This window comes from Numenius arquata, chromosome 5, assembly GCF_964106895.1.
Source record: "Numenius arquata chromosome 5, bNumArq3.hap1.1, whole genome shotgun sequence".
Classification (NCBI taxonomy): Eukaryota; Metazoa; Chordata; class Aves; order Charadriiformes; family Scolopacidae; genus Numenius; species Numenius arquata.
The window spans coordinates 13,027,566-13,049,386 of record NC_133580.1 but is presented as its reverse complement, the minus strand read 5'-3'; the positions used below and the strand labels follow the sequence as shown (position 1 = coordinate 13,049,386).

Sequence of the window (21,821 nt, the reverse complement as noted above, 5' to 3'; positions counted from 1 at the left end):
ACAAGTTGTCTCTAGTTACTGTTCCGCACCTCACATTCTCTCCAAAACTGAGCTTACCTTCGAAGAACTTCTCAGAAGCAGCAGCAAGCGCGTGCTACGGATGCTGAAAACAAAGCCTAGGGTGGGCCCAGTCTGTCTGTCGAGAACCCGACTAACTGCGGACGTGCTGCAACAGGCAATTCCATGCACATCAGCTTTTCGAGCATTTTTGGAGACGGGGAAGGGTTACACCAGGCTGCCTTCAAATAGGGGGATTACTTGCAAAGGTAATTGCAGTTTGGCGAGAACTTTATCCTGTTTTAATGAATTCTAAATCCTCTTGTGACAGAGCTTGTGGAGAAGTAAGAAACAGAATGAGCAAGAATGTCATTCTCGCCATTAAAAATAAAGAGCTAGGATGCAGATGAAGTGATGGTCTATGGCTTCTAACCCGTTATGTCGTAGCTACGGATGACACCTTGTGCTGGACTGAAAGGACATACAATATGGGGCTGAAGTGCGAGGGAGCAGTTAATTTTCTAAATGTGAAGGTTCCGGAAAGCTCAGTGTAGCTGCAAGTTCTTCAGAAAGCAGGTTCAAAATTTAAAATTATCATCCTCCTCGGCCTGAGAAATGAGTTCTAAGAGAAACAAAATCCAGTTTGGGCACGTCTGATACAAGAGCGTAGGCCCTCTGCTTCAAACAACCCGGGCTGGCTAGAGAAAGCCAGAGTCTGCACTAACAGTGGGCCCAGAAGGCTTCATCTACGGAGGAAAGAAGAGGAATGGCAGAGACGATTAATGGCCAACTACATCCCATGTGACCCTAACAAAGGCACAAAAGAGCTGTCACCAGTGGCAAAGGAGGACCAGAGAGCAAGTTTACACCGAGTGACATTTATGATTAGACATTTTAAAACAAACACAGAACTTCAAAGCAATTTCTTACTAAATACTGAACTAGCTGCTCAAGATCTTTGCCATACTCTGCCTTTAGCACCTCAGAGTCAACGAGGGTTGAGCAAACGCCTTCCAGGAGCAGCTCTGGCACGGAACCTTGGGCGGGGGCTGGAAGGGGAGACCTGGTTCCTCTACATAACACAACAGTGACGCGGCGGGTAACGGTAAGGTGTCGTTAAATGGCTTGCGAGGAAAAAGTATAAACAGAGAAGATAATGAGCTATTCCCTTAAGAAGGGGTGAGGTGGTGTTTAACCAACCCAGTGCAACGCTAGTGCCCAGTGCGGCACCAGGGAACTCTGAGCATAACAGGAGCCGGAGCCGCCCACCAGGTAAGCCAGTGCCTTGAACTGCAATTCCCATCAAACGCTTTCCGGCTCAGTGAGGAACTGGACACGAACTGAGAACGCGGGTCACTAATTTCCAGTCAAAAAAGCCCCCTGAAACAAACCCGAATCTACCACATCCCAGAATGACAGTTTCAAATAACTACACTGTGTTCTAATGATAAATTAGTGATGGTCTACAGTCACATGCAACGTGGGAAATAGAAGTTCTCAGTATGTATGTGGGTTTGGTGTGGCGTCTTTTGTGTTGTTTTCCTGAGCCTGCCTAACGCCTAAGCTCTATTTGCATGAGACTAAATCAATTCTCCTTTTTGAGGCTAACATTTAAACACTGGAAGCTTGAAAGTAACGGATCTTGTACTTCTTTTGCATAAGATGCCACAAAGGTCATTTACAAAATACAGTCAGTAAAACTGGCAGTCATTGCTTACAGGGAATTCCGAACGACACACCGAGAGTCGAACTCGGAAATTCTACAGTAGCATGAACTTACCTGGATTAATACCCACGCTGCCCGTTAACTCAGTGCTGCTGCTGCTGCAAAAGAGATTCTGGATTGCCTTTTTTTCCTGTCAGGACTCATTCAAATTTAATTACGTGAAAATGACAGGCCAACAACAAATGTGTATTTAGCACAGTCGGCCCTGTTCCTCCATGGCTGACCCTGTGGTAATCCTACCATTAAAAAAAACCCAACAGTGTGGTGTTTGCACTATTGCTTTGCTACTGGGAGCTGCAATAGCTAGAATCTCACTGCACCTTTATTGGGGAGAGACATGTTTTGAAGAAAATCAGGTCTAGTCTGTATTGACAAAGTGTTTTATCAAAGCTGATTAGCACAGGTAATTTATCTAAAACCATCTTTAGTTGGAAGTGTGTAGCCTTGACATTAGACCAATGCTAATTAAAACAGACAACCAGAGCTCTGGGCACAGTGTCTGACCCTCAGAGTCCTCACCCGTGCCATTAAAGCAAAAAAAAAAAAAAAAAAAAAACCAAAACCAAAATCTGTTGCATTTTTCACTTGTTCTCCCATTCTGAAACACCAATAACCTGGTTAATGGGGAACACTGACAGAGAAGCCAGAAGTCACTGTGTCTGTTACACGCGCTGGTTTCCGCATGTGCCCTCACCTGTCTGCTGTCCCCATTATTCCCAAAAATCCAGACCTGAGCACGAATACCTATCACTCTAAGACATGTATCATTAACATGCTTAAAACAAACAGTCATATAAATGTTTACTTTTTAAAAAACACGGGGGGGGGGGAGAAGTAAGCACTTCTTGATTTGAAAGAGCACAGGCTGCTTCTAACAGGCCTATTGCACTCTTGAGCCTATTTAAGAATAAAACTGGCCCAACTATGGCTTCGGGTGGCAAGTCCGCCCATTGTTCCGGCACTGAACAAAAGCCCCAGCCCCGGGAGGTGTTGCTGGGGTTTTTATTTGTTTTACACTCGGCGGTATCTAACCTAAGCCTTTCCCGTTGGATACGGAATCAGCTTCGTGCTTCTGGTGTTCCCCCAGGGAGCGGCCGTGAGGAACGGATCGCTGTTCTCTCCAGCTGCCTGCCCTACTTTACTTTCTGTCTTTCAAGCCTAAGCAGACGCAACCTTTCCCGATCAGCCTGTTTTTATAATATTTAATTGGAGTCATTTAACCAGAACCACTCTGTCCCTGCCTTCAAAATACCATACCCGCCCCGCAGCCCCACGCAGCTGAGGGGAATCACCTCCCAAAGCCTCTAACCTCACTGCGTTCCGGAACACATTTGTCTCTCACGTAACACGGTACCTCTCACCTTGTGACTTTTTTTTTTTTCCCCTTGATATTTTTAAAACCTGGATCTCTGAACACTTGCAGTAGCACAATAATGATATTGCTGAGGGGTAAAAATGCACAGGTGGTGACAGGGACTTCTTGAGGAGCTCTGCACACAAACGCTACACCACAACCCAGGCTGAATTTCTAACAAGTCAGCCTGACTCAGTTTTAACCTACATACAGCCCGCTCTAAGCATTTACTGGCAAGCAGAGTCCTTACTTTCAGAGGGAAGATGCCAGGAAAAGCATTCACACCAACAAAAAATATACTGTAGAAAAGCAAATAAAAACCTAGCACTGTGTGAAGAAAAAAAAAAAATAAAAATCTATCAGACTGGTTTTGGGTTGTCTTGAGATTCTAAACGAATCGTCAGCCTTTCTAACGGCAGTAAGAGCTATGACCTACTGTATTTTCTATTTTATTTCTGTTGTCTACCCACCAACACACTATCAGAAGGCCACCCGTAGATAATGAAAAAGCAAGATGCCTGCAACGTATCCCAGCCAAAACCTTTGCTTAAGAGAGACCTGATTTTGTAAAAAGACTCACAAGAGAAAACCCCCACCCAGACACACAACAGAATCGTGTCTCACTGACCAGGCAGCAGTCCCCCACCTGTACCCTCTATCTTGTAAATACCACTGATGCTGGGGGGAGAGGGGGGAGTGGAGACTGTAACTATCCTTAAACCAGAGGTTGTTTCTCAGTTGTATTTTGCTGATAGAGAAACAAGAAATAATGAATTGCAACTCTTAAGGGGGAAAAAAAAAAAAAAAAAAGAGGAAGGAAGATGCATTGTTGCAGAAATATCCCATTTTACTAGCGTTTCTTCCGGAGCAACTTTAAAGACTAAATGATAAGCGTTATGGCAACCCCAGCTGCTGTTCTCTCCAAGCCTCACCCAGCAGGACTCCGCTCCTGCCCCGTGCTGTTCACACAGAAAAGCCCAAGTCAATGCCCCTCCAACCTGCCTTTCCAACCGCCCTTAAGACAGGCACTCATTCTGGTCTGCTGTTGAAACGCGTCCTTTTCCCTGAAAGCGATGAATGGAAAATGGGACAGACCCCAGTGATCAGCCCTAACTACCTCCTGGAAACGGACGAAGAAACTGCATAATCTAAAAATTACTCTAAATGCTAGAGAGATTGTGAATCTGTAACACAGACGGCTACCGCATTCACCTACAAACTTGATCACAACTGAATTAAAAAAAGTTACCAGATGAACAACCTGTGAGCAGGGAAAATCTGAGGCCCTCAGAGCATTCATAGGATTTCAAAAAGCCCGTAACTACAGACACAGAGCTTTAGGAGGGAAAAAAAAAAAATTAAGATAACTTGCCTGTCTGCTGCAGCCTTTGTCCCTCTCCAGCACAGACATACTGGGAACAGCCCAGAAAACAGCCTGCTAACACTCAGTCCTCTCCAGGCCTTTCTACTCAAGGAACAGATCCTCTTCAGCTAATTACCAACTGGTTTAATTACTCCCATCAATTCTGCCTTCGGGTGTCTGACCACCACAGCTGCTGCTGCTCAAGCTCCTGCGCCCCACCATCTCTCCTTGCTTTTCTCTGTCCCATGCCACTCAGCAGCAGACCTGCTCGTGAGCCTGCCCAGGACCTTCTGTGCTGATCTGCTGCAGTTTGTCACCGCCGAGCTGGGTGACAGCTCTTGCGAGGGAGCAGCAGGTCCCGCACAGCTCTGCCAGGCCGCCTCGGCAGGCTTTGGGCACAGAGGCTTTGCCACAAAGAGCCCTGCAGCAGGACTGCTGACTGCCAAAGCCCAAATACCTAGAACCAGCTCCTTCCTGGCTTTACCTGGCCGGTGGAGCCACATTTTCCAAAACATTTACTTTCATGAAAGAGCTTGCTTCTGTATCACGGGGACGTAAAGGCATCTGCCCTGTTCTCCGAGTGAAACGGAGATTTTTCTCAGTTCTCTCACAGTTCGCTCCCAGTGGGAGAGGGAGCCCAGCTGGTGCTCCGCGGGGCTCAGCCGTCCCACCTGCGCAGGACCTGCTCCCAGGGGCACGGGCATGAGAGCTGCTCAGCTGGTTTCTACACCACTGCTCTTTTTTTTTTTTTTTTTTTTTTTTTTTTCAGCTGCACCTTTTAAAAAGAATTATTTTGTCCCTTCTAGCGTGGAAGCGTGCATAAGAATGAAATTCGGCACTGCGAGGAAGTGGAATTTTCAAGCCAGGCTCTTTCCTCCCTGTTTGGGAGGTGGGTTGGCTCTTCCCCGGAGAGCGGCGTGCCGGTTCTCCTACAGCCCCGAGCCAGCGGGCAGCACGGCCGCGGCGGACACCCCCCGAGCCGTTTGTTTTATCCCGGCTCCGGGCGTGATGATGGCGACGGGCGCAGGGGGCGGGCACCGCGTTCCGCCCCGCCGCCGGGGCAGCGGCAGCCGCGCCATGAACTGCAGCGACCCGGGGCTGGGGCGGCTGCGGGCGCTGCTCGGGGCGCTGCTGCGGGACCTCCGCGCCGGCGGCAACGGCAGCGCGGCCGGGGCCGGCCCCGGGGCGGGGGGGGACGGCTCGCTGTACATCCTGCTCATCATGATCTTCTACGGCTGCCTGGCCGGGGGGCTCATCCTGGCCTACACCCGCTCTCGCAAGCTGGAGTCCAAGCACGACCCCTACCACCTCTACATCGAGCGGGACTGGGGCCGCGGCGGGCCGGGACAGGCGGCCGAGGAGGGCGGCCCCGCCGACGGACAGCGGTTGCTGTGAGGCTGCGGGACCGGAGCGGCCCGGAGGACGGACGGACGGAGCAGGAGGGAGAGTCCGGGGGGCTCCCGGGGCGGCCCCTCCGGAGCACGGCGGCCGGCGAGGGGCTGCGGCCGGGACCGCGGTGGGCTGGGGAACAGAGCGCCCCTGAGCACCAGCTGGCACAGCAACCAAGGCTTGTCGTGCAGCGAGGGCTGTCCCCCAACTCTCCGGAGTGATTCCTACGGCTTTTCTACAATAAACACCTGCATTGCGTACGTACAGAGACCTCTCTCGTCAATCATCTTTAGATCCCAGCTTAACATCCTCTTCTTTAAAATCTATTTCTATTCTATTTCTATTGCTGCGGGCAGCAGTTCACATAATTAAAAGCAACTCAATTATTGCTGTATTATGCACCCTTCTATCACTAGAGCATTGATATTTATGCCAGGTACAATGGATAAGAAGGGTCAGGTCTCATTCCATTAAAGCAAGATTGTTTTGGCTTATGTGGAAGCATTTATCAAAACAAAAGGAGCTTAAGAAACTGAAGTTGTTCCCATGAGGGAAGCCTCAGTACCCCACCTTGGTACTCTGGCTTCGCCCATGCTCAGTGACTTTTAAAGCCATCAATCACATCGTTCCACACACAGAGATGTGTAATTCCAAGAATACCTTTGTACAAGTTAGACCTTAAGATTAAAACAACACACAACACAGGCTTTTTTTAAAAACAAAACAAAACAAAAAACTTGTCAGATAAAGGTTGTTTCAGATGTTGTAGCCATGTCAATAGTCTACCCTTTCTTGGTTTGCATTTGGGGTGGGTTTTTTTTCAGATAAAGATTAACAAACAATTCCAAGGAACAAGTACTTTTCCTAGGAATGCTGTGCTACACAATACAAATTACTGTTTGGATTTTACCCAAACCACACTGCAGGAAAAAGAAGCTCTGACTTTACTTCAGAGGAGGAGACACTTTTATGTTATTAGACTTAGACTTCCTATATAATGCTCATGCATATTCTTTCCAACAGAAAAATGGTCTTCTGATATTTGGCAACTGCTGCATCTTGCTGTCTCTACTATAACTTTGTGGGGAATCATTGTAAACTGGATACCTCAGGTGATAATTTTTTCTTTAAAAAAAACCTAACCCTTGAGAGGACTGGCAGTTATCAAGTCAACCTTGTCACTGTAGAAAACTACTGCAATGTCCACAGACCAAATTTCAAAGTATCATTAGATATCCAAAAGTATCTTGTGAATACCTAGACATTTTAATAATTGAAAAGTATGGGGGCAAGGAAAAAATTCCAGCTCCAGAAACAATTTCAATGGGAATATATGCAACAGTACTATACGCCAGCATTGTATTGGTAGATGTACGTGAAATCTTCAGCTCAGCAAGGAAAATGTAGCAGTCAGTGTTGTGTGGGAAAGAGGATGTCAGAGAAACCAACAAACCGCCAATATTCTCAAAATCCCCCATTAAATAGTTAATCAACAGTAAAAGTTCCAGTCAGCTACCTCGATTGCAAGGATTCAGACAGTATCTCTGGAAAATACAAGTACTAACATCAACCTGGACTTTTTGAAGACCCGTGAGCAAGATATATGCACACATATATACACACACACATATATTTTAAGCTGTAGAAGCCAACTGTCTAGTAAACTTTCACATCAGGGTAACTAAAACACTGTATCAGCCCCTCTATGAAAGATTTTCTGTGAGGATTTCCTTCAGTACAATCAGAATTAAGCTGACCACAACCAAAGTTTCCCACTGCAAGAAAGAGGGAATTATTACGCATATCCAAGTCCCAGTGATTAACTTCTCTTTTTCTGGCAGCTCACTGCCCATCCGCAGGGCTCTGTCCTCTAAGAGGCATTACAGACTACTAGCTCAGAAAGTTTTGGGAACTGCAGAGCGAACTGTTGCTGCTGAACTCGGGTAGATTAGGCGAGAACAGGGGAAGGATTTGTGACAGTTTTCTGAGTATGAGATTTGCACACATTAAAGCTTCAATCCACTGCACGCTAAAAAGAGTGCTCAACACATCTTATTTAATATCAGCCTGTTCCCAACTGCTTTCCACTGCTTCATCCTACAGACGAATCTGAGAGATGGTTGTGGCAGTCCCTCTGTGTCAGCGTCCAACAAATACCACTGATGACAGCTTCACAATCCAACTGTTGCTCTTCCCACCCCCCAACCCCAGACGCAAAGTATGTGCAACATTCTGTATTCGGGTCCTACCTCAAAAAAAGGACTGCCCTTGTGAGAAAGCTTACCCTTCATTACACAGCTCACAAATAAGGAAAGCACAAGACCTCCTGCCAAGTAACTAACAAAACCTCTAATTCTAATTATCTGCTGTTCCATCTGTACCTTTCAATACCTGAAAGAAACACAAGACCTCAGTGAACTGCAGTAATTTGTGATTTACACCAGCCCATCTATTCTTATAGTTCCAGTTCAACCAGATGTTTAAATAAGATAACACCATCATGCATTAACTGTAGCTTACACTGGAACAAGATACACACCGTATATAGAGATACGTTTAAATACAATATGCATTACAAATACTTCAATATACAAATGCGACTGGCTATACACATGTGGTTATTCACTTCACACATTTCTAACATTCATGGTGTCTCTAGCAGGTAATGTTTCAGAATTCAGTACAGGGACACTGCCCGGTTGTGTGGGGATGGGGTCAGGAAGGCCAAGGCGCAGCTGGAGCTGAACTTGGCAAGGGATACAAAGAGTAATAAGAAGGGCTTCTACAGATATGGCAGCCAGAAAAGGAAGGTCAAAGAAAGCTTACCCCCTGCACTGATGAGCAAGACTGGCAAATTGGTAACAACGGATGAGGAGAAGGCTGAGGCACCCAGCAATTTTTTTGCCTCAGTCTTCGCTGGCAGCCTCTGTGCCCACACCCCTTGAGTGGATGGATCGGAAGGCGAGGACTGGGGGAGCAAAGTCCCTCTCAATGTAAGAGAAGATCGGGTTCATGACCACCTGAGGAACCTGAACATATGCAAGTCCATGGGACCTGACGAGATGCATCCCTGACTCCTGAGGGAACTGGCTCATGTAGCTGCCAAGCCACTCTCCATGATATCCGAAAAGTGGCAGTCAGGTAAAGTCCTCAGTAACTGGAAAAAGGGAAACATTGTACCCATTTTAAAAAGGGTAAAAAGGAGGACTCTGGGAACTACCAACCTGTTAGCCTCACCTCTGTGCCTGGGAAGATCATGGAACAGAACCTCCTAGAAGCTATGCTAAGGCATGTGGAGGACAGAGAGGTGATTGGAGACAGCCAGCATGGCTTCACCAAGGGCAAGTCCTGCCTGACCAACCTTCTATGGTGGAGTGACTACATCAGTGGACAAGGGAAGAGCTACAGGTGTCATCTATCTGGACTTCTGCAAGGCCTTTGACGCAGTCCCCCACAACCTGTAACTGTAAAGATACAAAAATATTCTTTCGTGCACTGTTCTTTGTACAGTTTATCTTTTTCCCATAAACACACTTTACCATTTTCTGTTGTAGTCCATATACTGTTTCAAATTCTGTTAAATCACACATTAAAGAGGGAAGAGTACCATGGGATAGTTACAGAGGGGAGTTAAGAATCCTGTGGGACTCTAACTGACAACAAAACTGCCTACTTGAATTAAACCCTCTGTTTCTTGAAGACTCTCCAATGAAAGAACACCCACACAGCTCAGCTGGAAACAGGAACGCTATGAAACCAGGTTAGACTGCCCTACCAAGCAGCACTGCCCCAGGACTAGGAAAAACAGAGCAAAATCAAGCCTTTCAGAATAGCAAAACTTCAGTCCATTAGGAATTCATGACTCTTAATTCAGTTACACATAAAAACTCAAAATATCCCTATGGACTGTTCCATGCAGATGAGCCTAAGGATTCAACATGAATGTGCTGTGTTCTGACCAAAAAAAAAAAAAAAAAAAAAAAGTGCTTTAGTGCTTTAAGCACTTTGAACCCAGGAATATGCTGTAGCTGACATACTCTGGTGGCATGAACACACACACCAAAGTACCCCAACACCTAAGAGGAATTCATATTATGGCACAGACCTCAATAAATAAGCATTAAGCCCAGCAGCAACATTCACTTATTTTTGTTTTAATAAATCCAATACGTTGTATACTGGTTAGAAACCTTAAAAACCCATGAAGCTGCAAACCCACTGGGACTGAACTGAATTAGATTGTAAGAAGACAAAAATTAGCCACTGAAATTCAACACACTTTTTTCCGTCAACAGTATATTCTAAGGCACCTGTATTACTGATGCAGGGCGAGATGGTCATTTAGTCTTCACAGTCCATGCAATCACTGGACATGGAAGGTAACAAGATAGGTTTATTTGTTACTATTAAACTCAGCCTTCTGAAGGAATAAGCTGAGCTACAATGACCTACTGCTTCTGTTAGGATCAGAAAAGAAAAACTTGTTTAGAAAGACTTAGCTATTCTTTTCTTCAGGCCAGAGGGAACACTGAAAAAACAATTTCTGGATTCACTTTCAACCTACATGCAAAAATATCTTCTGTTTTGACCCTGTGATTTATTTTTCCCGGTGCTCCTAAACCTTTACACTGCATCAGCTGTCAGAGCCTTGCTCAGGGTAATTACAGAGTGACTGCTTGCAAAGCCTCCCTGAAACCTACACCTTCTAACACAGCAAGAACTTCACAATATATTTGGCATCGTTTCTAGAACATGCTTCTAGAACAATGTCTATTTCCACACAAACATTGACCTTGCAATAGCATCTTCATCTTTTCATTGCCAGCAGCTAAAAGCTGCTATCTACACAGTGTGTTCGTTAGTAATCTGATGTTTTAAACAAAACAGAGTGAATCAGCAGTTATCACATGAACCATTCCCCATTGCGTGTTTCATTTCCTCTTAACAGAGAAACAGCAGAGGCACAACAATATGTTCTCAGTCAAAATATTTACAATCCAAGGATCTGACACAAGTTTTGTCTGACTTCATCCAGGTATTTGTTGGACAGCAGTCTAAACTTCAGACAGTTTTAGAGGGAAAGCTCAAATTGAGATGGTTACTCGAGCCAGCTCAGCATGGTTTACTGCCTGACGGTGCTTCTGGTGAGGCATTCGCTACAGGGTCATTATTCCAGACCTTTTTTTTTTACTGCAGCACTGACAAAGAGCTCACAGCCAGCCTGCTCTGCAATGCCCCAGCACCATCCTGCACAATCAGAACACGTAACTCATACCTAGAACACAAGCAGTAAAGGTAAGGAAGCGACAAATTATTTCTTGCACTTTTAATATCGTAAGGAAAAACTATGAGAATTTCTAATAATAAAAAAGGCACAGAACATCAGGTAGGTTTTTGAGGTTTTTTTAAATTAATCATACAAGAGGTCTTAAACAATTTCAAGAACTTACAAAATATATTCAAGTGTGGAAACTCTACTGATAAAACAGCATTTCTTTATAACGCGCTTTTCTCCAATCAGGATAAGGAAGCATATGCATATCAAAACCATCAGAACAAATCACTTTTCTCCATACCAAGAAACAACAAAAGCACTCTAAGTCAGTTTAACTGTAGTATGCCAAAGGAACAAAGCAACATAAAAACAGTGACTGATAAAGACAATACAGGGAAGATACACAAAAGAGAAGATCTACCATGTCTGCAGTAGCCACAATTCAGTATGTGGAAGTGCTTAGCGCTTCAGCCAGCTTTGTTTCACTGTTGTACATGAGTAACTTGGTAACAAACAGCAAAAAATGGTAGCATTAACTCCTGTTTACAGTTTAGAACCTACACATGTTCACTTTATAGAAGCCCATTTCAAATTTTGGGTATTACAGCAGAGTTAGCAACAGAGAACACTACACCAGATGGGTTTGTACTGAAGAGGATAAAAAGTATTTGTATGTTCTGTTCTGCTAATTTCAGTACAGAAGTTTTAACAAGCAGCACAGAGCTGCAGCATCCCACACCTCTCCAGCTAGCATCGGAGAGATTTTTTTGTGCCATTAATTACTCAGTTGTAAAATAATTTACTTAATCTAACAGCTACATCATCACTTAGTATGCTCCATAAAAATAGTTTGTAAAACACCATTTTTAATTATAAAAAGCAACAGCTAATCATGGTAGTACTGAATCGCCCTAAGTGATCTGCATCGAGGATGATGGCAATAGGCAGTATGTAACTGGCGCTTCTCCCTAGGCTGAAGCAATTATATTCTAATAAATTTCTCTCCAAAAACTCCTGGTTGCACACCAAGTCCAATTCCAACAACACACCTTACTAAAGTAAGAGTTTAAAATGGGCTTGTCCAGCTAGGCAGTTAGTAAGCTTCCTAAGTAACACTCCAGGTAGTGGTGGCTTTTTTGTTGTTGTTGTTTGGTTGAGTTTTTTTAATATTAATTGCAGAAGTCAGATTTAAAAGCAGCCTGCATTTGAATAGCACGAAAATCAGTGAGAAAAGTAACATCTGATTGAAACATTATCTTCATGTTTCAACTGAGACAATTCAATCAAATGTTCTCTCTATATTCTAAATCTCCCAATCTGCCTAGAAAAAGCTTAAAAACTACTATACAAATTAAAATTTGAATAAAAAAAAAAGTATTTATTCCCAGGACAAGCTTATCAGGTACAGATATAAGTGCGTGTTCTGCCTTCAAAGTTCAACAAGCAAATGCTACAATGGCACCCATCACCACATTTCAAAATGAGAACCTGTTCAGCATATGCAAAGCAGACCTGTAACACTACTTACATCATCAATGGTGAATTACAAAACCAGAAAAGCTCACCCTGCAGGTGTCAGAGTTCAACAATGCTGTATCAGTAACAGGCAAACTTAGGGTTAAATTTTCTTTTCAAACTTGTAGAAGAAATACAAATATATGAACCTCGCATATTCTGTTAAGAATAAACAGTAATTAAATAGGGCGATCCTTTCTGCACTACACACAGAAATAACACTGTATTTACAGTTTTTACAGTTTTCAAATATTCTGGATTTCTTGCATTGTTTTGCAGGAATTTATCTTCTTCAGGCTGTAAAAAAGTTACACAATAGTTCAGACCATAAACGCTTCTGAACAGACCAATTCTAACTTAATGATGTAAAGACTACAGTGCCTTAAAAGGAAATAAAACAACCCACTTCACCTAAACATCCCATTACTTGTGGGATTATACTGCAAACTACAGATGTTTTACGATGTTTTACACATATTAGATATTGCTTATTTTCACAGTTTTCACGATTTAAGTCATAAAAACAAGTGAGCTGCAGCTTTAACTGCTTTATTCCAGGTGCTGCTGCCGTTGCAACATGTATTAAGATCAGTTACAAGTTTCCCCCGTGTATTTTCAGTTACAAGCAAGTCTACTCTCACATATATAGTTAAATTTTCTTTTTTTTTTTAACTCAGCTTAAAATAGAAATGTACTAGTTTGAAACAGATCTGCTGATACGCAGATTTACTCTTAAGTTCCCACATTAAGATGGACCGTCTTAACCTGCAGTCTTGAAAACTATATTAAAGCAGCTAAAAGCTTTAAACTGCAAATTTAAAGCAAGACACACAAAAATCCCCAGAATCAATAATTAAAGGTAATATTTTAAAAGAACATGAAAACTACAGTAAAAACCTGCATGAGAGGAAGATGGTATTTGTGTTCAGAGCTGTTCTTCTAAGTTGAAAATAATCAAAGCACCTGTTCTGAATAACAGTATTGAAGAGAAAAATTGAAGGTTTCACAGTAATACACACTTTCAGTGCCACTTTTTTACTACAAAGTTTCCTGAAAAGACAGTAGGGATTCAAAACTTGCAGACTGAATATGGGAAAAATAGTCCGAACTTCATAGCAACAGAATTAACAGTTAAAGCAAACAGAAATTATGTGACTGACCTATTTCTTACACTGTAAGACTTCAAAACAAAAATAATCAGTTTGAAGTCCTTCACATGCATGTGACGAATTGCTGGCATAGGAGCTCTGAATCACTCACTTGCCCTCCATATGAATCAGTGTAAATTAACTACAACCAAAGTCTGAGAAGCTCAAGCCAAAAGGAAACCTGATGACATTATTCAGTCATTTTGTATCAGAGAAGGTAACATTAGTTTTCCAAGAGATTATTTGAGAGATTACACACACAGGAGCTGTATTTGCTACTTTCACCAACAGTAGGAATCACTGTCAGTCCTTCCCAGCCTCTTACAACCAAGAGTAGGTAGCTTTGAGAATTCTAGCTACATGCCACAAGCATCTTTGTCAAAAGAGGGAAGATGCTACTGTAAAAACAGTTCTTTCAAAGTTGAAAAAATAACGTTTGGTCAGAATTTTACATTAAGAGGATTTTGTGTTCAAATAGTACAGTTTCAGCATTCAGGATTACACATACAAGAAATGTGGAAGTGGCAGCATATATGCTGCCAAAACGTAAGGCATTTTAGGAATGATTCCAACGCAGCTCACTGCCTTCAGCATTTTATTAGGTTCAACTAACATGAGCAACCTCTCACATTTTAAGATTGTTTACTACTAAACCCATGGTCCTTCAGATCAACCCTGAAACATCTGCAGACCTTCCATAATGATAGATGCGACACGAAGAGCGAGCGTTTCCCCTGCGTGGAGAACAGCTGTCTGTACAGCTAACTTCAACACCCGTCACCAGGCCTCACTAACTGGCCCAGTCCTGAAAGCGGAAACAGTCACTGGCGATCTTCCACACTGTGTTGGTAGGTGTGGCTTGTGCTGTCAGCAAGAAGTTCTGATTGAAGTAGCGCTGCTTGTCCCCATCAAATTTTACTGTCCCACTTGTCACCACGAGGACTGTTGTCTGGCCTTGAGTAGCTTGCTCTTCACAAGGAGAAAAAGTATAAAGAAAACAACTCAAAGACTAAGAGGCAAAGAAGTAGGAAACGTACACAGGAGTTCCATTTGATTCTGGTTATACCAGTTATAGGCTAACAATTGGTTACACATTCATGGGAAGCACAGTTTTGTTGCATCATTTCTATACAGACAACAGTGTATTCGCTCGCCATAGCTTTTCTATTTTCATGTTCATTTTCGAGCACTGTAACAAACATCTCAGTTTTTGCTTAGAATAAGCTCTCATTATTTGAGATGTACACATATATTTATATTTAGGAAGTTGCATACACTTTTTTTCCCTGCTATTAGAGATTCTTTTTCACAGCAGAGCAAAGTAAGCATGCTTGATCACAGGCTTTTTCCTTACTTATATTCCCAAAAATATCCATTACAAGTAATTTATTAACTTCTCAATTATGCAAGCTTTTCTAGCAGGTGCTAATCAGAAATCTAAGTAACATCTATTCTAGGCATAAAGAAATCAAAATATACACAGGATAATGATTTGTTCCACATTATACTACAGGTCAGCATCAGAGGCTACAGTAGAGGGCTCTTGACTCTTAGACATTGTTAAGGACAACATAACCTGACTTTTTCAATACATGAAAATACATCACATCTGAATATGATCTTAACAAAAAAGTCCTTAAAGTACTTTCCCAGACATGACAAAAAGTGCTGCATCTCTTGATTTGTGCTTTATTTATGCACAACTTGACATTTCAACCCTCAGTATTTTCTCCAAGCTTGCTCCAAAAGAAATATTAAGCACTATTATAATTGCAGTTCACTTTCAACAGAAAAGACTGAAAAAAAAAAAAAAAAAGTAAATTGTAATACAACCTTACCATGAACGGGCTGGCAGTCCAACACATTAACCTGGAATTCACTAGACGGCAACATTTCAAAAAATTTAATCAGTTCTTCTTGCCCAGACACCGCATTACCATTCCAAACTAACGTTGCTTTGTCCAAATAAAGTCTTGTTAAAGCCTGAGTGATTATAAAAATACATATTTGGGGAAAACGTGTAAACACATACAATGGACGACATACAAAACAATGTTCTTTGAATCCCTATGTTTTGAATTATTGATTTCATCTGTTACTTTCACAGATAAAATGCCTTCCTGAAATATTAGCTCCATTCAACAGTTAGTGCTCCTGACCAAGTATTAAAACTAACTGAAATATATTCTCCTTTATAAGTTACATAGTGACTCATATGCTTCCAAATTTAAATACTGACAAGATTCCTTTAACAAAGCTGGAGATAGAACCGAACTAGTTGCTAAAAAAAGGATAGCGCTACATTTCCAGAATAAGTTTATTGCTGATTTTTTTTGGGGGGGGGGGGGGGGTGTGGTGGTGAGGTGTGCATGCAACACAGATTATGTCAGGAAAGTATAATTTCAGTTTTAAAAAAAAAGAAAAAAGAAAAAAGTAGCAAACAAGACCAGGAACAGTGGAAACTCACAAAGAACAGCTGTCTGCAGCAGCAGACCAGAACTTCCCCAATGTTTCGTAAGCTGGAAGAGCTGAGTAACTGCCTAACTCTCCTTCAGGCTGTAGATACATCTCTGCCTAACCTACTTATGCGCAAAGTGACTCTGAAGTAACATGCAACTGGTGATATTTTCACATAATCTAAGTGTTATTAAATCACAATCACAGTACATTTCAAATTCCAAAGAACAGTCTCCACAGCTCTCTTTTGGTGCAAATATCTGTTGCATGATACCACATCAATGTGGTCCATGAAGGCTTTCAGAGCCAGATAGAGCTGTTTCCACTTCATCCTCAGGCACTCCTGAAGGAGTCCCAGAAACAGAAGTGATAACTGCTAATAAAAGTAGTTTGGAAAAAAAAAAAATAAGCTAAATCCTGACCTCGGAGACAAATAAAGCAAGTTTTATCTGCCTATACTGACCAAATCCTGTACCTGTAAAACATAACTGGACAGGAACTGAACTATTATCATGAAGTTTAAAGCTTTGTCTAAAAGGGCCCCTGTTACAACAATGCCCAACAGTGACATAAAATCCTCTGCAGGGCTAAGTCTGCAGTCTACGAGGAACAGAGGTCTCAAGCTGGCCGATACAATACATTGTAACCAGCTTTCAGGTGCTTTCAAGTGTAACAGTAGTTAGAAAAGCAAGCAAAAAGCACACAAGAGGGCTCTACATATTGTCAAAGTACCTACATACCCTTCGTCTTTTATCCATTGTCTCATAATAAATATTGACAAATTCATCTGCAGCTCTACAAGCTTGATCCACATAGGTTTTGAAATCCTGGAAAGAAAAAAATCATACAAAATTACTTAAGTTAGGCAATTTTATACAACCTAATCATCTACACAACTTCTCCACCAAGTCACTTTGGTTGGTCTTTTCCATCCTCACTAAAAGACAACGTCAAATACAGTTGAAATTGATTCCAAATTCCTTTTCTACTTGCAGGAGGTACAAGCTTTTAGCCAGGTGACAGTTTTAGGATTTATTTCGAATGCTGAGGTATTTATTGTATTCAAATTGTATTCAGTGAAAATATTTGTTGCTGTGATGGCTGTTCTGAAATAAAGTTAAGGAACAAGATTTATTCAGTGTATTTCTGAAAATTAGCAAGAATTCCATCACACTGTCACCATAGCCTCATTTTTAAAAACACCTTTATATATGCACATATAAAGGTGCAATAATATATATAATTGGATATATAGATATAAAAATGAGAGAGAGGACACGCACACATGCTGAACGTATTCCAGTATCAATCACTCCAGTGCTATATCCCCAGGTGAAAACCAAACACTTCTCATTTTCCTTACACCTCTATATTTTCATTCAGCTGCAGGTAACAGCATTTGCTGTCACATCACTGCACTGTGATCTCATTCAGTTATTTGTTCAGTTTGTTTAGCTGTTTGGCCCTTGATCTCTTACAGACCCTGCACTGTGGCATCCTGGAAAGCAGTGATTCTGAATTTCCTGTCCATACATCTATAGAACTGCACTTGGTTTCTGTTACAACACTTTGTTTAAAATATTATCATTTACCATTATTCTATTCTCAACATTTGCAACTCAATCAGTACTTCACAATTTAACTCCTTACATTTTCTTGGCTGTCTTTAATGAATATACACCAGAACTACCACGAATTCATCCAGTATCACCACAAAAGCCACTTCTATTCAGAGAAACCTCCATACTGCAAAATACGTACTGGCCTATCAAATAATCCCTGCTTACTCCACAAAACCAAATACTCCCATGTTACTACATACTACTCTTTTGATCTACCTCTGGTAGGACACGAGCTTGCTCTTCATCTTCCTATCGTCTCCAGCAATTTCTGAACCCACAGTCCATTTCCAAACAAATATGACAAAGTACTCTTAAAGCCACTGTATTCCAGCAAGTGCCAAGAGAAATTCTGGCACCGAGAGACAGAGTATCAGAGCTCCCACTAAGGGAACAGTGACTATAACTCGGCCTGTTATGTTATTTAGAGCAGATGGCTGTTACCTCTCACTTGCACACACTTGCACACATACACTTTCTGACAAGCAGCCAAACATATTACCATTTAGCTGCCAAACAGACCAAACGGGTGTGAGGGAGAGCATTAGAGAAACACCAGGAGACTGGAATGAGCTGTTAGAGTACCTGCAATAGAAGTCAAATGGAAAATAAGCTTTGTTAGTTTTGATACTCCAGACAACTTCTTTACAGCTATAGCCTGGAATACATGTTGAAATTCTGAGAACAATTTAGGTTAGAAGAAACTTCTGGTGGTCATCTGGTCCAAATCCCTGCTCATAGCAGAGCCACCATCAAAGCTTGATCTAACTTCAGCATTAGACTGACTGCTCAGGGTCCTGCCTCCAGGCACGCTTTGAACCTCTTGGAGGATGGAGATTTCACAGTTTCTTCGGGCTCCTGTTTCAAAGTCTAACCACCTCACTCAGGAATCCTTCTTCCTAACAGGAAAGCCATACTTAAAAAAAAAAACAAAAACCCGCCCCTTGACGACAATTCCAAGCAGTCAGCCAACCCACATGGCCTCTGCAGATGGTCTCTCTAAAGCACAGTGGTTCCTCACACAAACCGCTGTCCGGCCTTAGGCCTCTGCACAAGGAGGCCGCGCAGGCTGGAAGCGAAGGCGGACCGGCCGCGGGGGAGGAAGGGGCCGAAGCCCTAGGGAGCCCCGCTCTGCCCGGGACCCGCCCGCAGCTGAGGGGCGGGCGGAAGGAGCCCCGCACGCGCCCGCCCTGCGCTAAGGAGCGCCCACCCGCCACCGCGACGCGGCCCGCCTGCCCGCCCCCCCCATAACCGCGGCCCCGACCGGAGCTCCCACCGACGGGGCCCCGCGCCCGCCACGCCGCGCCGGCAGACTCACCACGGCGGCGGCCATGGGGAGGCCAGGCCAGGCCAGGCCAGGCGGGAGCGCAGCGGATGTGCGCCACGAGTCCGGCCGCCGCTTCCGGCCGCGCGCGTCCCCCGCGAACTCCTTCCGGCGCGGCGGGGGAAGCGGGAACGGAGAACGGGAGGGAGCGCGGCGTGTGCCCGTCCCGCTCCCCAAGGCAGGGCTGGGCGGTCGCTGCGGGGGTCGGGCACAGAACGGCCAGGAGCACAGCGAGAGGCGAACGGCTGCGCTGTGGCAATGCTAATTAGCGCGGTCATCTCCTTCCTGTGTCGTGTAGCAGCGCTGAGCGTGTCCGGGGAGAAGCGCAGGGAGGGCAGGTGCCCCCTCTGCCCTGCCCTCAGCTACACGAAATGGTATTTTTATGAATGAAACCCCATGAGTTGGGGTACTTCTACATCTTCCATAGTTGTGGAAATGTTCAAGAAGGCTTACATGCTTTGCTACAGGTGGTTAATGGTATTTAAGTGGTCTATACGTTAGTTTGAATGCAAACAAGGATAATGATGCCTCGCGTACCCTGGCCAGTGACTGGTGTGGAACATCACATGATGTTGAGTCCCTCACTGGTGGCACAAGGGGCATCTGCTGTCATAGACCGGGTTGGGTTGGAAGGGACCTTAAAGGTAGTCCAGTTCCAAGCCCCCTGCCCTGGGCAGGGACACCTCCCACTAGACCAGGTGGCTCAAAGCCTGATCTTGAACACCTCCAGGGATGGGGCATCCACAGGTTCTCTGAGCAGCCTGTGCCAGTGTCTCACCACCCTCAGTAAAACTAAATTGCCACACCTAATCTAAATCTCCCCTCTTTCAGTTTAAAACTGTTACCCCTCGTCCTTTTGCCCTGTAAAAAGTCCCTCCCCATCCTTCCTGTAGCCCCTTTAGGTACGGGAAGGAGCTATAAGGTCTCCCCAGACCCTTCTCCTCCATGCTGAAAAACCCCCTCTCTCAGCCTGTCCTCACAGCAGAGGTGCTCCAGCATCTGATCATCTTCATGGCCCTCCTTTGGACTCGCTCCAACAGATCCATGTCCTTCTTATGTTGGGGCCCCAGAGCTGGAGACAGTATTCCAGGTGGGGTCTCACCAGAGCAGAGTAGAGGGGCCCTGGCGTGGGCACCACACGCATGCCACGTCTGCACGGCCACGGGTGTAAAAGTAGGTCAGTGCAGGAGCACTGTGCCCCTCCTTTCACATACACTTTAGATCTTCCTCTGCTTTTCCTACATGCAGCTTTTCTCCCTGTGGCTGCTGTCGCCCACAGGCTGCCACCGCAGGGAGGGAGATGGGCAAGGGCATGAAGGAAACATGCCGTTTTCCTGTAACGAGCCGTGTGGTAAGGCTGGCTGGTGAAATCTTCATCATGCAATGAATAACAGAAAAAGGCGAGACTCAAGAAGTCTGCAATTAATTACTAAAGATGATGTGGAGCTGACTGGGAAGAAATCACGTACTGAAGGTGATAAACACCCTGGGGATGGAAAGGTGTGTCTGTGATCGGGCTGCTGGGAGAGGACTGAGTTCAGGTGCGGGCATCTGAGGCTGTGCCCTTTGCTGCATGGGACTGCATCCAGCAGTGTCAGCTGCGTACTAATTTGTCATTGTGGTGTCGGAGTTGTGTCACTGTGAAACAGCAGATCCTGAATTAACAACTGCTCGACGAAGGCTGCTTAATACAAAAGTTCAAACATGCTCCCCTTTGAAATCTCAAGTGTCACTACATCACCATAGTATGAATTTGCCTCAAATTAATGGAAGTACTTCATAAAACCTCTCTCATATAAAGAGGAGCAACCATCAATTTCCAAATAAAAGAGCAAGGCACTGAAATTATATGTGATTTGTTGAAGGTAACAAAGGGAGACAATTGCAGAACTGAAAACTCCAATTCTAATCTTTTACCTTCATCATATAAACATCTTTACTCCATTCTGAGATATATCAGCGTAAAATGTAAAAGGAATCACTAACATCTGGTATGTCCACTACCTATTTCATGTTTATTTTCATCATATTGATGACGATGTGTCTACAAAGGTAATGTCATGTTCCTTTTCTATAAATTGAATTTGTAGGAAATGACCACTGTAAATCCTAGTGGACTGAATGAATTATACTTGTGTTATCACAGGGACTGTGGACAATCTGGACACAATGATAGAAATAAGTATCTGTAGAAGCATTACCTCTTCACTTACTTGCATGCATCTGTGAAACCTGGAAGAGTAACAGGCTTAGCACAAGCCTTGTAGATTGAGCACAACGAGGCTTCCAGAAGACTAACCTAAATCTGACTCCCTGAAAATATATTTTCTTTACTTAGAAAGTACCATTGCAGAGGAAATAAAGGAGACCATCTGAAACATCTCAAAGATTTTCTGCAAGACGACTCCTTCAGTTGCTTTCCCTTGAGCAAGCCTTTAGTTTGGGTGTTTAAGTCTTAAGAGTAGTCCGAGCAGATAGAATTTCCACTCTGTGTTGAACAAATTACAGCCATGCTGTATATTGTCCAAATACTCCCTAAATATGCATTTGGATTTAGTTCAAGTAACAACCAAGTGTAAGTCATAATTTCTCTTCAAAAGCCCAGATATTCCTAACAGTTTCTCAGCCTTTATCTCCAGCCCCTCAAGCCAACT

The 21,821-nt window shown here is 43.7% G+C and overlaps 1 protein-coding gene across 1 annotated transcript; it reads right to left on the bottom strand.

The window, feature by feature from the left end:
* Positions 1-11,149: 11,149 nt before the first annotated feature.
* Positions 11,150-19,228, bottom strand: NXT2 (nuclear transport factor 2 like export factor 2). The gene is made up of 4 exons (XM_074147572.1): positions 19,162-19,228; positions 16,965-17,051; positions 15,606-15,750; positions 11,150-14,736 (listed from the first exon to the last, which is right to left on the bottom strand). Exons 1-4 carry the CDS (start codon positions 19,174-19,176, stop codon positions 14,558-14,560), a joined length of 426 nt encoding a protein of 141 aa, XP_074003673.1. The 5' UTR covers positions 19,177-19,228; the 3' UTR covers positions 11,150-14,557.
* Positions 19,229-21,821: the final 2,593 nt, after the last annotated feature.

Bases quoted from the DNA above. Each gene is read 5' to 3' on its own strand.
- NXT2 (XM_074147572.1), bottom strand. The intron at 15,751-16,964 runs GTATGTAGGTAC...ATAATCACTCAG, and splicing joins CAATGGATAAAAGACGAAGG to GCTTTAACAAGACTTTATTT. The intron at 14,737-15,605 runs GTAAGGTTGTAT...CTCCTTGTGAAG, and splicing joins GGACTGCCAGCCCGTTCATG to AGCAAGCTACTCAAGGCCAG.